Genomic DNA, 12,500 nt, shown 5'->3' on the forward strand with positions numbered 1-12,500 from the left:
AGAGAGTGACTTTGGGCATCGGAAAGTCTGTGCAAAGTGGTACCTCGGCTGTTGACACCTGCTTTGAAGGAGAGAAAAATGTAAGTCAGCTCTGACCTACGGGAAGAAGTTGAAACCAATAAAAACAAGATTTTTTTTTCTAATCTACTGACATGGGACGAAACATTGGCCGCATCTTTATGACCCGGAAACGAAGGAATAGTCCATTGAAGAACGTTTCACTTTTTTTTCTCCAGAACCCAAGACATTCAAGATTCAGCGATCGAAACAAAGTCATGATGGTTATTTTGGGGGATGATAAGAGTGTCTTGATTTTCTGGAAAGTAAATGTTTCGTGAATAGCGAGTGAGTCATTGAGATATTCAAAAAAAGTTTCGAAAAGCCATTAGGAGGAGGGAAGACTTAGAAGAAGTATCTGAAAACGATTCACATTCACCATGACAATGTGAGACCACACACATCCTCGACAACAGAGTGGGCAGAAATGGGTACAACAGCGCAATTTCAAAATATTTTCAAAGGAGATTTGAGAGTTAGGATCAATGATGGTGCAATCATATCACTTGTGATGAAGAAAGACTATGCTGAGTAGAACATTTGCAATGAAGAAGATTTACTCTATCATATATGCAGTTTGAACGACCTAATTCAGTTAATAAAAAAGTTGTGTCCACTTTCAGGACAACCCTCTCGATGCATATGCAGAGTTGCTTGACTTGTTAAAAATAATATACAAATATTCTCCAAATCACACACCCTACACTCTTAAAGATCAAAATAGCAGAAATGGCTAATATAGTTTTCCATACACATAAAAAGCATGGATATTTACGGTCGAACGTCATTGATCACAGGTCTTCCTATTTAGGGCTGACCTGGGTCTAAACAGCACCAACAACAAAAAACTGTTGAAGGTATTAATTATTTAATAAGTTTTTCTTTAACTGTGGGCCTAGAGAAGGTAACAGGAATTTTCGTAGGCAGCTGCATTATGTACATTGTAACCAGAAGTTATCGATATCTTATCAAAGTCAACTTGATAGTATCATAAGTTCCCCACCCCATGGTGAAAATCAATACGCTTGGGCCTCTACATAAACAACCACTGATTACATAAATTATCACTGGGTACCTAGACGTGTGTGATAACTGCCCTTGCTTTAACTGCCCAGTGTGCCTGTATGCAGGGCTTATGAGGAAGAGAGCTGTCTAGCTTGTAACTGATCCGGAGTCCAGAGAGCTAAGGAGGGACCTTTGACTGTCTGAGTGGTAAGCAATATACATTTAACTGTGAACAAAAGGGTTAATAAAAGCCGGTATCTGCTTTCTAATTGAATTACTCAATAAACATGTAATGGATACAAAGTCTCACTACGGACACGACAGAACAACATTCTTTTGGAGGTCACATTCTGAAGTCAATGTTGCACCTATTCTCAACAATGAATTGAGAAACATTGACTTAAAAACCCTGATCAGAGCCATTTTGAAATGTTTGTAGCAGATATGAACTCACTGACAATTAGCTGGAGGTGTAATACGTTAACCTTTGGTGTATGTTACCCTTACTATGTAATATTAGCTGCATAATTAACGTGTAAAATTAATTACATAGTATTCATTATACATTGGAAGTTTCTTAGTTTCAAAAATAAGATTAGAAAAGCATAGCAACTCTTCATGTTCCAGTTTAAACACTCCCACATATAATAAACATAGATGCAAACATAAGCGTTCACGCGTATAGCACCTTATATATATTTACTAAAAGAGAGAGAAAGAGAAAATATATGTGAGATTGCATATTTAGTACGAAATCAATGTGATTGAAACTGGATCAAAAATTAAAAAAAAAAGACATTTAATGAACTACTCATCCAAATTAATCGCTATTATTATGGCTGAAATATATTTCGAGTAGAATAAGTTGGAGAACATTGTTGATATTTTACACTTAAAAAATGTAGCAGGCACTGAGTTTTCCTTTTTTTAATGATCGTTTGATTGGAAAGTTCGTTATTAACAACGTTAGTAGAGGTACCATGCTGCCAGAATCGTTAGCGGCATTTCTTCCAGTTTTACGCTCTGCGTTCAAATTCTGCTGAGGTCGACTTTGCCTTTCATCCTATTCAGCACTTGGGACAATGTAATCGATTAGACCCTCCTCCTAAATTTCAGGTTTTGTGTCTATAGTAGAAAGATGTTTGTTGTGTCATCTGGAGTTTTCATGAGCCATTTTTTAAAGGCTTCGTCAAAAGAGGAAGGATATCGGTTACGACCTTTTGCAGAAAATCCGAAACTGGTGGGAGTAAAGGAAGAAGAAATTAATGCTCTAGCTTATGTTTAGACCGGTTAGGAAGGGGTTCGTCAGTATGCTCGCAATAAAGTAAACTGTAAAAAGTGCTCGAGGATCAAATGGTTACGTTAAACCATTTAAAACAGGAAACCAATCAAGTTTCTGCCATGGAATGGGATCGCATAACCTACTGAATAATTCACACACCTGTTGCACCCCAAACCCTAACACATTCTATTTCACTATTTATTCTAACACTAATCGCCCTACAATTAAACTACAGAAGATTCTCTCTTTTCTGTGTTTAAGAATAATCAAATTATCTTTTATCTTTTACATTTTTCAGTCATTGGACTGTTGTCAAGGGTTTTAACCGAACAAATTGACTGTAGATATACAGAACGCTATTCTGAACCAATACTGCTTCTACCGCTTATAACGAATTTTTACGCAGCCTGCCAGCTATTTGCAACGTTATTGACTTGTTAATCACTGTTTTATTCATATCAGTAGAGATAAAATTTGTTTAAGTGTATACCAGATACCAAAGACGCGCAAATATGCAGAAATCCCAGATCTAGCAATTTCACCGTCGCTGCTGGACGCTTTTCGTCTGCTACTGATACTTCTGCGCTTTTTAAAACAGTACGTCTCTCTCTCTCTCTCTCTCTCTCTCTCTCTATATATATATATATATATATATATATATATATATATATATATATATATATATATATAGGTGCGCTTTTGATCGGGCGTCGGAAGACGTGGCACCCACCGAGCAGAAGCCTTCGTCATGCTTAGTTATTTGTGCAGAATATTCTCAACTCTCTCTCACGGGATATGCTATTAGCATTGGCTAATTGATTTATAGTCATGGGATATGCTCATAGCATTGGATATTTGATTTATAGTCAATCGCCTGTCATTCATCACCATGCAGTGAACACGATCAAGGTTTTCTTCGGAGGTAGCAAGTGCAGGATGTTCAGAATTTGGGTCATCTTTAGGACTCCTCCTAAATTCAGTTGCCCACTTTTGCGCTGTTGATAAAGCTAGAACGTCATCCCTTAATGCACCAACCAAGTCAGCATGAATGTCGTTGGGGGCTAAACTTTTTTTTCTGCATCTCTCCTTCGTGGTCAGCCAATAAACTTTTCAGTCCACCCTCGTACACACACACACACACACACACACACACTCTCTCTCTCTCTCTCACTCACACACACACACACACACACACACACACACACACACACATACACACACACATACACACATCGGTGCCGTCATTGCTGTGTAGTTAGGAAGCTCGTTTTGTAACAACGTGACTTCGGGTTCAGGCCCATCGTGCAGCACCTTGGGCAAGTATTTTCTATTATAGCTCTTGCTGAGCCATTTAATCATCGATACCCCAGTGAGTTTGTTAAACCACTCCAGAGTCAATACCCTAAATTACCAAACTCTTTAAACATCGTTGTGCTTCCCTATTTCTTCATCCTTCTACTTCGCAGAAGTTCTTCTTCTTTGAAGTAAATGGCTACTCTTAAACCTAAAAGAACGCCGCACTTTGTCGCACCTCACACTTCTACTTCGGAGAGAGCCCGCACTTGTTTGCATGAGTTAAACAAATAGTATCCGAATCTATACTCCCACAAATATCATACTACTATCTTTAAAAAAAAGAAAGGATCCAGGAGATAACGTACTACAACGTACTCCTGAAAAGACTAGGTGATCACGGGTCATTTGATCATAGGTCTACTCCACCAAAAACTAACCTGGAGATAAACAAAACTAACTCGGTCATGCCTTTATTATTATTATGCACCAAACAAAGGCGGCGAGCTGGCAGAAACGTTAGCACGCCGGGCGAAATGCTTAGCGGTATTTCGCCTGCCGTTACGTTCTGAGTTCAAATTCCGCCGAGGTCGACTTTGCCTTTCATCCTTTCGGGGTCGATAAATTAAGTACTAGTTGCGCACTGGGTTCGATGTAATCGACTTAATCCCTTTGTCTGTCCTGGTTTGTCCCCTCTATGTTTAGCCCCTTGTTGGCAATAAAGAAATAAGAATCGTTAGTATGTCGGACAAAGTGCTTAGCGGCATTTCTTTCGACTCATTACATTCTGAATTCAAATTACGTCGAGGTCGATTTTGCCTTTCATTCTTTCTAGGTCGATAGAAAAGTACCTGCTGAGCACAGAGACCGATGTACAACTAGTTCGCTCGCCGCAAATTTCAGGCCTTGTTCCTATTATAGAAAGAAATATCTCACATCAAAGAACCCAAGTAGAAGCCATTTTCTTGTTCTTATATTCCTAAATGTTATCAGTCTTTCTATTTTTTATTAACCAAATATACTTCAGCTGTCCGTCCTTCTCATTCAATACATCCAATTCTTTCGGCCAAAAGCAGGATTCAACGGATCTTGTTCAAAACGGGGGCACCAGTATTTTCTTAACGAAACACTTTGAAACTTGGGACACTGGTAGAATGTGTCATATAAAACATCTTTTTCTCTTAGTCTTCTTAACAAAAAAAAACGTACATCGCAAGTTATTCCATGTTAAAGTTGTCGTATTTCTGTAATTTCAACCTATGACTGACGTCCATTCAGCCGAATACATTAAGTGCTGACTACGTAAACAAACGATTCTCAAACGATTCTGGCGGTGATAAAATTATTATTTCCTTGTCAAAAAATGGCTGAAGCATATTGGCAGTAGGGTTAGGGTTAGGGTTAGGGTTAGAGTTAGGCAGTAGCTAATAAACCTTTCATACAGTTCAGGCAGATGTTAACGAAATAAACACGCGTGAAAGAAAATGAAAAAAGCAAATGTTGAACACATACAGTTCAGGCAGATGTTAACGAAATTATAAATGGAGATTAAATACGCTTTACATCGCTTAAACTGCCAAAGGAGTAAGTATAAACAGCTGAATACTTGTCAGTGATTGGTTGAAATTATCGAAATAAGACAATTTTTTACATGAAATAAATTCGAATACAAAATTTTTTTCTGTTCTATAACACAAAATAGATAAGTATACGAAGTTTGAAAGTCTTTCGGTACCAAAAACACTACATAAAACATTAATGAAAACTGGTGCCCCCGTTTTGAACAAGATCCTCCTTTTTGTAATGATCGACTTGATTTTTTTCTGATATTTGTCCAAAGCCCACATGTATATTATCTCATATCTTACGTGTTAAAATATCTCCGAGTACCCATTATTTGCTATCACTGGTAATGGTTACATAAGCAAAATGTAAATAAAACCTGACACAACAGAATATCTAAAAGTTACATCCTACTTAAAGACTCAGCAGATACATTAAATTTGGAACAAAATTTTAGAAAAGGTCTATAGTCCTGAAAATATACCACAGTGAGCCATGTGTAGGCTGCAGCCTAAAAAAAAAAAAACACAAAAATGTTAATAAACGATTTCATGGTAGTCAGAAATTTATCAACTGAGCTTCCTATCTTAACTTTAAAAAGAGATTGAGAAACGGCGACGATCTGCGTGCTTGAGCAAGAAACTTTATTTCACATTGCTCGAGTCCACTCAGCTGGCAAAAAGGAGTGGTACTTCAAAGGGCCAACCTTGTTGCATCTTGTGTCATACAGAATCTCTCTGAGAATTCCATTAAGGATGCGTGTGTTTGTGGAGTACTCAACCACTTGCACGTTAATTTCATGAGCAAGCTGCTCCGTTGAGTGCCAATTAGATTGAGAAACAACAGCGGTAATTTGTCTTCCTCATGATACCTGCACATCAATCCCTGATGAGATGCGAACTTTCGATCTATCGATGAAGAATCCAGTACCAAAATGACTGATACATTGAAAGTGCTCGGTTTATCTGACTCGGGTTAAACATCAACTAACTAACAACCTGTTTACTGCAGAACATTTTTCTGAATTTATAAAAATTTGATAAGCGTGACTACCGCTTAATAATTAACGAGTTTGTAAATGGTAAGTACAAATCCTTCCATGGCCTTTAAGCTTCATCTAAAGGCAATCCAACCGTAGCGCAGTTTAATTAATTGTAAATAAAAAGAACTTGACGAATGAACATGATCACCTGCTGATTAACAGAAACTACAGTAAAAGTAGCGAATTACAGCCACTCTCAGTGAGTGAAGCAGTTTTAGCATTTCTTCATTAGAAACAGACTCGTTGGACCGATAGTTTACTTATATTAAAGATGATATAATAGTAATTAGGACGCTAAGTTGGTATAGTTAAGATGTTGTTTACACTTTAATACTGATAAAAACAAACTATAAAATAGTGTAAGACGAACTTGTCTTTGGAAAGAAAGTAAAAGAAAGAAAAGGTATGTTTATCTCTCTTTAAATAAAGTTGCAAGCAATGAACCATAACTATTTTATCCAAAATTTAACAATCTTTTCTTTATATATTTAATAATAGTATAGATGCTATATTTAAAATATACTACGTTTAATATCTAGTGGTAAGAAGCTTGTTTCCCAACTTCCATAGTTCCGGGTTCAGCCCTACTGTGCTGCATCTGGCACAAGTGTCTTCTACTATATTTTCAAACCGACCAAAGCAGTGTGAGTGGATTTGGTTGATGGAAACTGAAAGAAGCCCGTCGTATATATATATATATATATATATATATATATATATATATATATATATATATATATATATATATATATATATATATATCTGTGTGTGTATGTGTGTATGTGTTTGTCCCCTGCTGTGAAGGCGCGTGGCTTAGTGGTTAGGGTATTCGGCTCACAATCGTAGGGACATGAGTTCAATTCTCGGTGACGCCTTGTGTCATTGAGCAAGACACTTTATTTAACCTTTATTTAACGTTGCTCCAGTTCACTTAGCTGGCAAAAATGTGTAATACCTGTAATTCAAAGGGTCCAGCCTTGTCACATTCTGTGTCACGCTGAATCTTCCTGAGAACTACGTTAAGGGTACACGTGTCTGTGGAATACTCTGCCACTTGCACGTTAATTACACGAGCAGGCTGTTCCGTTGATCGGATCAACTAGAACCCACGTCGTCGTAACTGACGGAGTGTCCCCGCTACCGTTTGAAACCAGTGTTGGTGTGTTTACGTCCTCGTAACGTAGCAGTTCGGCAAAAGAAACCAATAGAATAAGTACCAGGCTTAAATAAAAGTATCGGGGTCGATTCATTCGACTAAAAATTATTCAAGGTGGTACCCCAGCATGGTCGTAGTCTAATGACTGAAACAAGTAAAAGATAAAAGAAAGGCTCAAAACATTTTACTGCTTCAAGTTTGGAAACCTGAAGTGTTTCAACCAACATCAGTCAATATTATCAAATCTACACGTTTCTTTTTATTTATTAATTCCAAAGAAAAGAAAAGAAAAAGAAAGCAAATAAAATACTTCAAAACTTCTATAAGTCCGACTGCATTTCTTAAAATATAGTACTATGCTATTTCTTAAAGTTTGTCAAATAACGCTGATCAGATTTCTTAGCTGTAACTGGAGACAGTTTGTAATCAGAGAAACTAATCTACTCTCTCCTGTATGCACGAATCAATGGTTATCACCATAGGTAAATTAAGATAAACTGCACGCCAGTATTCACCTCTGCCACAATCTTGACCTTTATATCTCTGATAAAAAGAAAGTGGGGACTTGAAATTATGTACTTTGAAAATTTCATTTCCAATTTATTACTGATATTAGTGAAGTGTCTTCATCAAAAGCAGTGTGTTTATTTGTTCTGTATTATTTTAAAATGTCAACTTCGCAACAGTTTAATGTAGATAATATAAATTCAGTGCTAAATCAGTGTGTATCGAATACATTTAACTATTATACACTACGTCTGTCAATAGATTTAACTATCATACACTACATTTGTCAAACTACCAAATACACGAGTAATAAATTTGGATCTATTTTAAAACAGGGGAGCCAGTTTTCATTTATGTTTTATGTAGTGTTTTTGGTACCGAAAGACTTTCAAACTTCGTATACTTATCTATTTTGTGTTATAGAACAGAAAAATATTTTTGTATTCGAATTTATTTCATGTAAAAAATTGTCTTATTTCGATCATTTCTACTAATCACTGACGTCTATTCAGTTGAAAACAGTTAGCGCTGTAACGGTGTATATCGTATTAATCCCCTAACCCTAACTACACTGTTAACCGTAACCGTAACCCTAACTCTAACCCTAAAACTAACCCTAACTCGAGAATCCGAACTCCAAAATTGTTACACACATAGATACGCACAGCGTAATCTATATATATAAAAATGAGAATGTGTGTCTGTCTGTCTGTCTGTCTGTCTGTCTGTGTGAATCCCTAAAACTCGAGAACTACGCAACCAATTTCATTCAAATTTTACACATGCCTTACTTAGGGTTCCAGTTGTGTTTTAGTCAAAAAAAAAATTATTAACTTCTTGCAGAGTTCGAGCACACGGCAACATAATATCTCCTCCACTATTTAAGTATTACGTGTCAAAAGTGAAACAAAAACACTCATGTCAAATACTTTCACTTTAAAAATGAAACTATTCCACTAACTGAAACAATCACATTTCGATACTATAGTGACAGATACTTTCACAGAGAGAGAAAGAGAGAAAGAGAGAGACAGAAAGACAGAGAGAGAGAGATGTATATGTATACATATACATGTATATGTACACCATTTCGATACTGTAATGACAGATACTTTCAGAGAGAGAGAGAGAGAAAGAGAGAAAGAGAGAGAGATAGAGAGAGAGAGAAAGAGAGAGAGAGAAAGAGAGAGAGAGAGAAAGAGAGAGAGAGAGAAAGATAGAGAGAGAAAGAGAGAGATGTATATGTATACATATAGATGTACACGTATATGTATATATATATATAGATCTATACATACATGTATATGTATACATATGTGTAGATGTATATATATATATATAGATGTACATGTAATATGTACACATATATACATATATACATGCATACAGATATCTATACATAGATACACCCATCACACACACATACACATGCACAAAAACACACACATTAGTCATTTGTTTTCTTATCCAAAACTATGTCAAAAGTACTGAATGGATCTTTATGAAATTTGGAAATTATATTCTTTGCATAACGGCCATAACTCCCATGAAAATTCATATATTTTTGATGTTGATGAAATTTTAACCCGAACATAACAGATGAGCATTATTTAGAAAATGATGTCACTCGTTATCGAGGCTACCATTCTTTCTGGATGTGCAAAAGGGGATGTCGTCTTTATTCCAAGAATTCCTCTTACTCCATCAGGAGCAGACATTCCTTTTACATTCAGAAGACTACAATTCCCCCTTCGTGTGACTTTTGCCATGTCCATAAACAAATATCAGGGTCAAACACTGTCTGTAGCTGGTCTTCTTTTGGAAGAGCCCTGCTTCTCACATGGACAACTGTATGTTGGCTGCTCAAGAGTGGGCAGCAACAAAAAACCTATTTGTATATGCTCCACAAGGGAAAACAAGGAACATAGTTTACAATGAGGTGTTATAATCACAACAGCAAGAAAGTATGTACATGATCACCTTCTTTTACGAAACTTCATTGACTTTCATATATTTATATTGATATACATATATATACGTGTGTTTGGGTGCGTGTGTGTATATACATCTCTATATATAAAGATGATGCGTAGTCTAGACGGCGTTTTTAGATTTCATTATTCTCTTTAACCCGGGCAACGCCGGGTATTTCTGCTAGTTTATTATATAAACAATATATGCGTATAAATTACGATTAAACCGGATGAAATATGTCACAGGGAATAACATTTTTATGACCGCCCAGCAGTAACTCTATTCAGCTGAATAGACGTCAGTGATTGGTTGAAATTACAGAAATACGACAACTTTAACATGGAATAACTTACGAATTCCTTTTTTTTGTTAAGAAGACTAAGAGTAAAAGATGTTTTATATGACACATTCTACCAGTGTCCCAAGTTTCAAAGTGTTTCGTTACGAAAATACTGGCGCCCCCGTTTTAAAATAGATCCATAAAGTTGGATCATATAACCAGTTGAAATGCTAGTTTTCACTTGTAGATAAAAGTTTCTACATAGTTAAACTTATGTTTTTTAACTGAGATCACCTTCACCTGCTGATTAACAAAAACTAAAAAGTAAAAGCGGCGACATATAAACCACTTTCAGTGACCCACACAGTTTTTTCAGCATAAAAAGAACTCGTGGGACTGCTAGTTTTATGTAATAAAACGGAACAGTAAGTAGCTATATAAGATTTTATTTTTAACAAAAAAAAAAATGAAATAATGTAAAACAAACACCTATTAGAAAAAAAGAAATCATGTGAAAAGAAACTTTATCACTTCCAATGAGCCATAAATATTTTTTCGCGACCTAACCCTATCCCATCTATGTATTAGATAACAATATGTATATACTATTTTAGAAATACTACGTTTACAATCTCTCATAACAAGCTTAAAACTTTCCGGAGCTGACATTAGCTAAACATCCAAACATTTGCCGGGTATGGTGGTGGTGACAGTTCACAGTTGATTTAATCGATTTCAACCGATAAACGATATTATTTATTTGGAGGACTCAGACGGGATTTGAACTCACAATGCCCTTTTTACTATTTAACAACTTTTTAAAGTATTCAAAATATCGAAAGTTTTGAAATTCAAGACCAAAGCCATAACATGTACCTCACCGACCGAATGAAGCAATCAACGTATGCCTGCTTATCAACGTCAAAGACATGGATGCTTGGTTAGGTTAGCCGTGGCGGAATTTCAGTTAAGAATGTAGAGAGATGAAGCTAAATATTTCTTTCATTTAGTTTATCATAGTAGCGTTACCCTCTCATCCGTCCCCTGCATCCAACTTGCTATAAAACTAGCATCAATCTACATTGTTCTCATGCTGTGGCAGTTTCTATATATTTTCGTTACCTGCTGATAACCTTAACCTTCTAAGATTTTATACAATGTTTATAAGCTAAGAAAGTTTTGTTGCTAGTAAAATACGAAGTCTTCGTTACGATATTAATAAAAAATACTATAACGTTTCATAATGCGGAAAATCGAGCATAAACAATTTAACAGAAGCAAACAAAAAAAAAAAAACATGACCAGATCAATGAAGATACATCGTCTGCTATTTTTTTTTTCTCTTTTCCAAAATCTGGCTTTAAGCTATGGAGTTGTATTCTGTTATATTTGGAAATGGTCATCAAATACATAAGCGTTAATATTGTTTTGATTATTACTGAAATTTGTAAATACATGTCGAATGTGTCTGTTCTGTGAGTGTGTGTGTGTGGGGGGGGGGGGGACTGGAGAGGATAACGTGTAAGGTTAACAAAAATACAAACAAGAATGTATAATACAAATAAACAACAAATTGCAAAACGAAAAGAAAAAAGGAGTAAATATAACCAACTGAAATATAAAACATTATCATTAAAATCGCACGTTTGCATGGCGTGTAATACATTGACGGGAAGGTACTTAAGGAAATGATTGTGCATAGCATATATTAAATAATATTTTGCGTAACTATACATCCATTCATTTCTACATACATGCATGTATCGAAACATTCAAACTCTACTCATACAAATTTGCTTATATGTATATATGTACATATGGTTATAAAGAGGCGGGATTTTTACAAAATACATATAAAAAATAATCAAGCACAGTCAGAAAGAGAGAGAGAAAGAGAGAGAGAGAGAGAGAGAGAGAGAGAGAGAGAAAGAGAGAGATTTGTAATAAAATAACTTACATTTTTTTTTTTATAATCCGGTCTGGACCCGGCAATATTTAGAGATGACAACAGCACGTGATAAAAGACATCCAGTGACGAAGATAAAATTGTCCGTGTGGTTGCCAAGTGATCTATCTACATACACAGAACACAGGTAATAATTGAAAAAAAAAAAAAAAAAAAAAAGATTTACAAAACTATCAACAGCGCCAAGTTGGAATAGACAACAACAACAATAATAATAATAATAATAACGCCACCGGCAAATGCAGTTGGAAAAATACTACGAGTTGTAAAAGACTTGTAGTTTGAAACAGCTGTGCTGGAGAAGTCTCTGTTACTGATTATTATAAAGCTCTGTTTGTGTAGGGGTGAAGAAGTGTTGCCGTGTTGTAGCTGTGA

At 35.8% G+C, this 12,500-nt stretch overlaps 1 protein-coding gene across 6 annotated transcripts in view; it reads right to left on the reverse strand.

Moving 5' to 3' along the window:
* LOC106872464 (chordin-like protein 2) overlaps nt 1-12,500 on the reverse strand; it is a 134,069-nt gene that overhangs the window by 75,555 nt on the left and 46,014 nt on the right. For 4 of the 6 annotated variants that reach the window (XM_089348531.1, XM_089348529.1, XM_089348530.1 and 1 more), the window contains exon 1: nt 12,117-12,500. This exon is cut by the window's right edge and continues 148 nt beyond it. In XM_089348531.1, the coding sequence (XP_089204657.1) occupies nt 12,117-12,118 (2 nt within the window). In that variant the 5' untranslated portion in view covers nt 12,119-12,500. The remainder of the gene's footprint in view (nt 1-12,116) is intronic. The other 2 variants (XM_089348528.1, XM_089348527.1) reach the window with 1 other exon arrangement.

Source organism: Octopus bimaculoides, chromosome 3, assembly GCF_046866305.1.
Source record: "Octopus bimaculoides isolate indiv1 chromosome 3, ASM4686630v1, whole genome shotgun sequence".
Taxonomy (NCBI): Eukaryota; Metazoa; Mollusca; class Cephalopoda; order Octopoda; family Octopodidae; genus Octopus; species Octopus bimaculoides.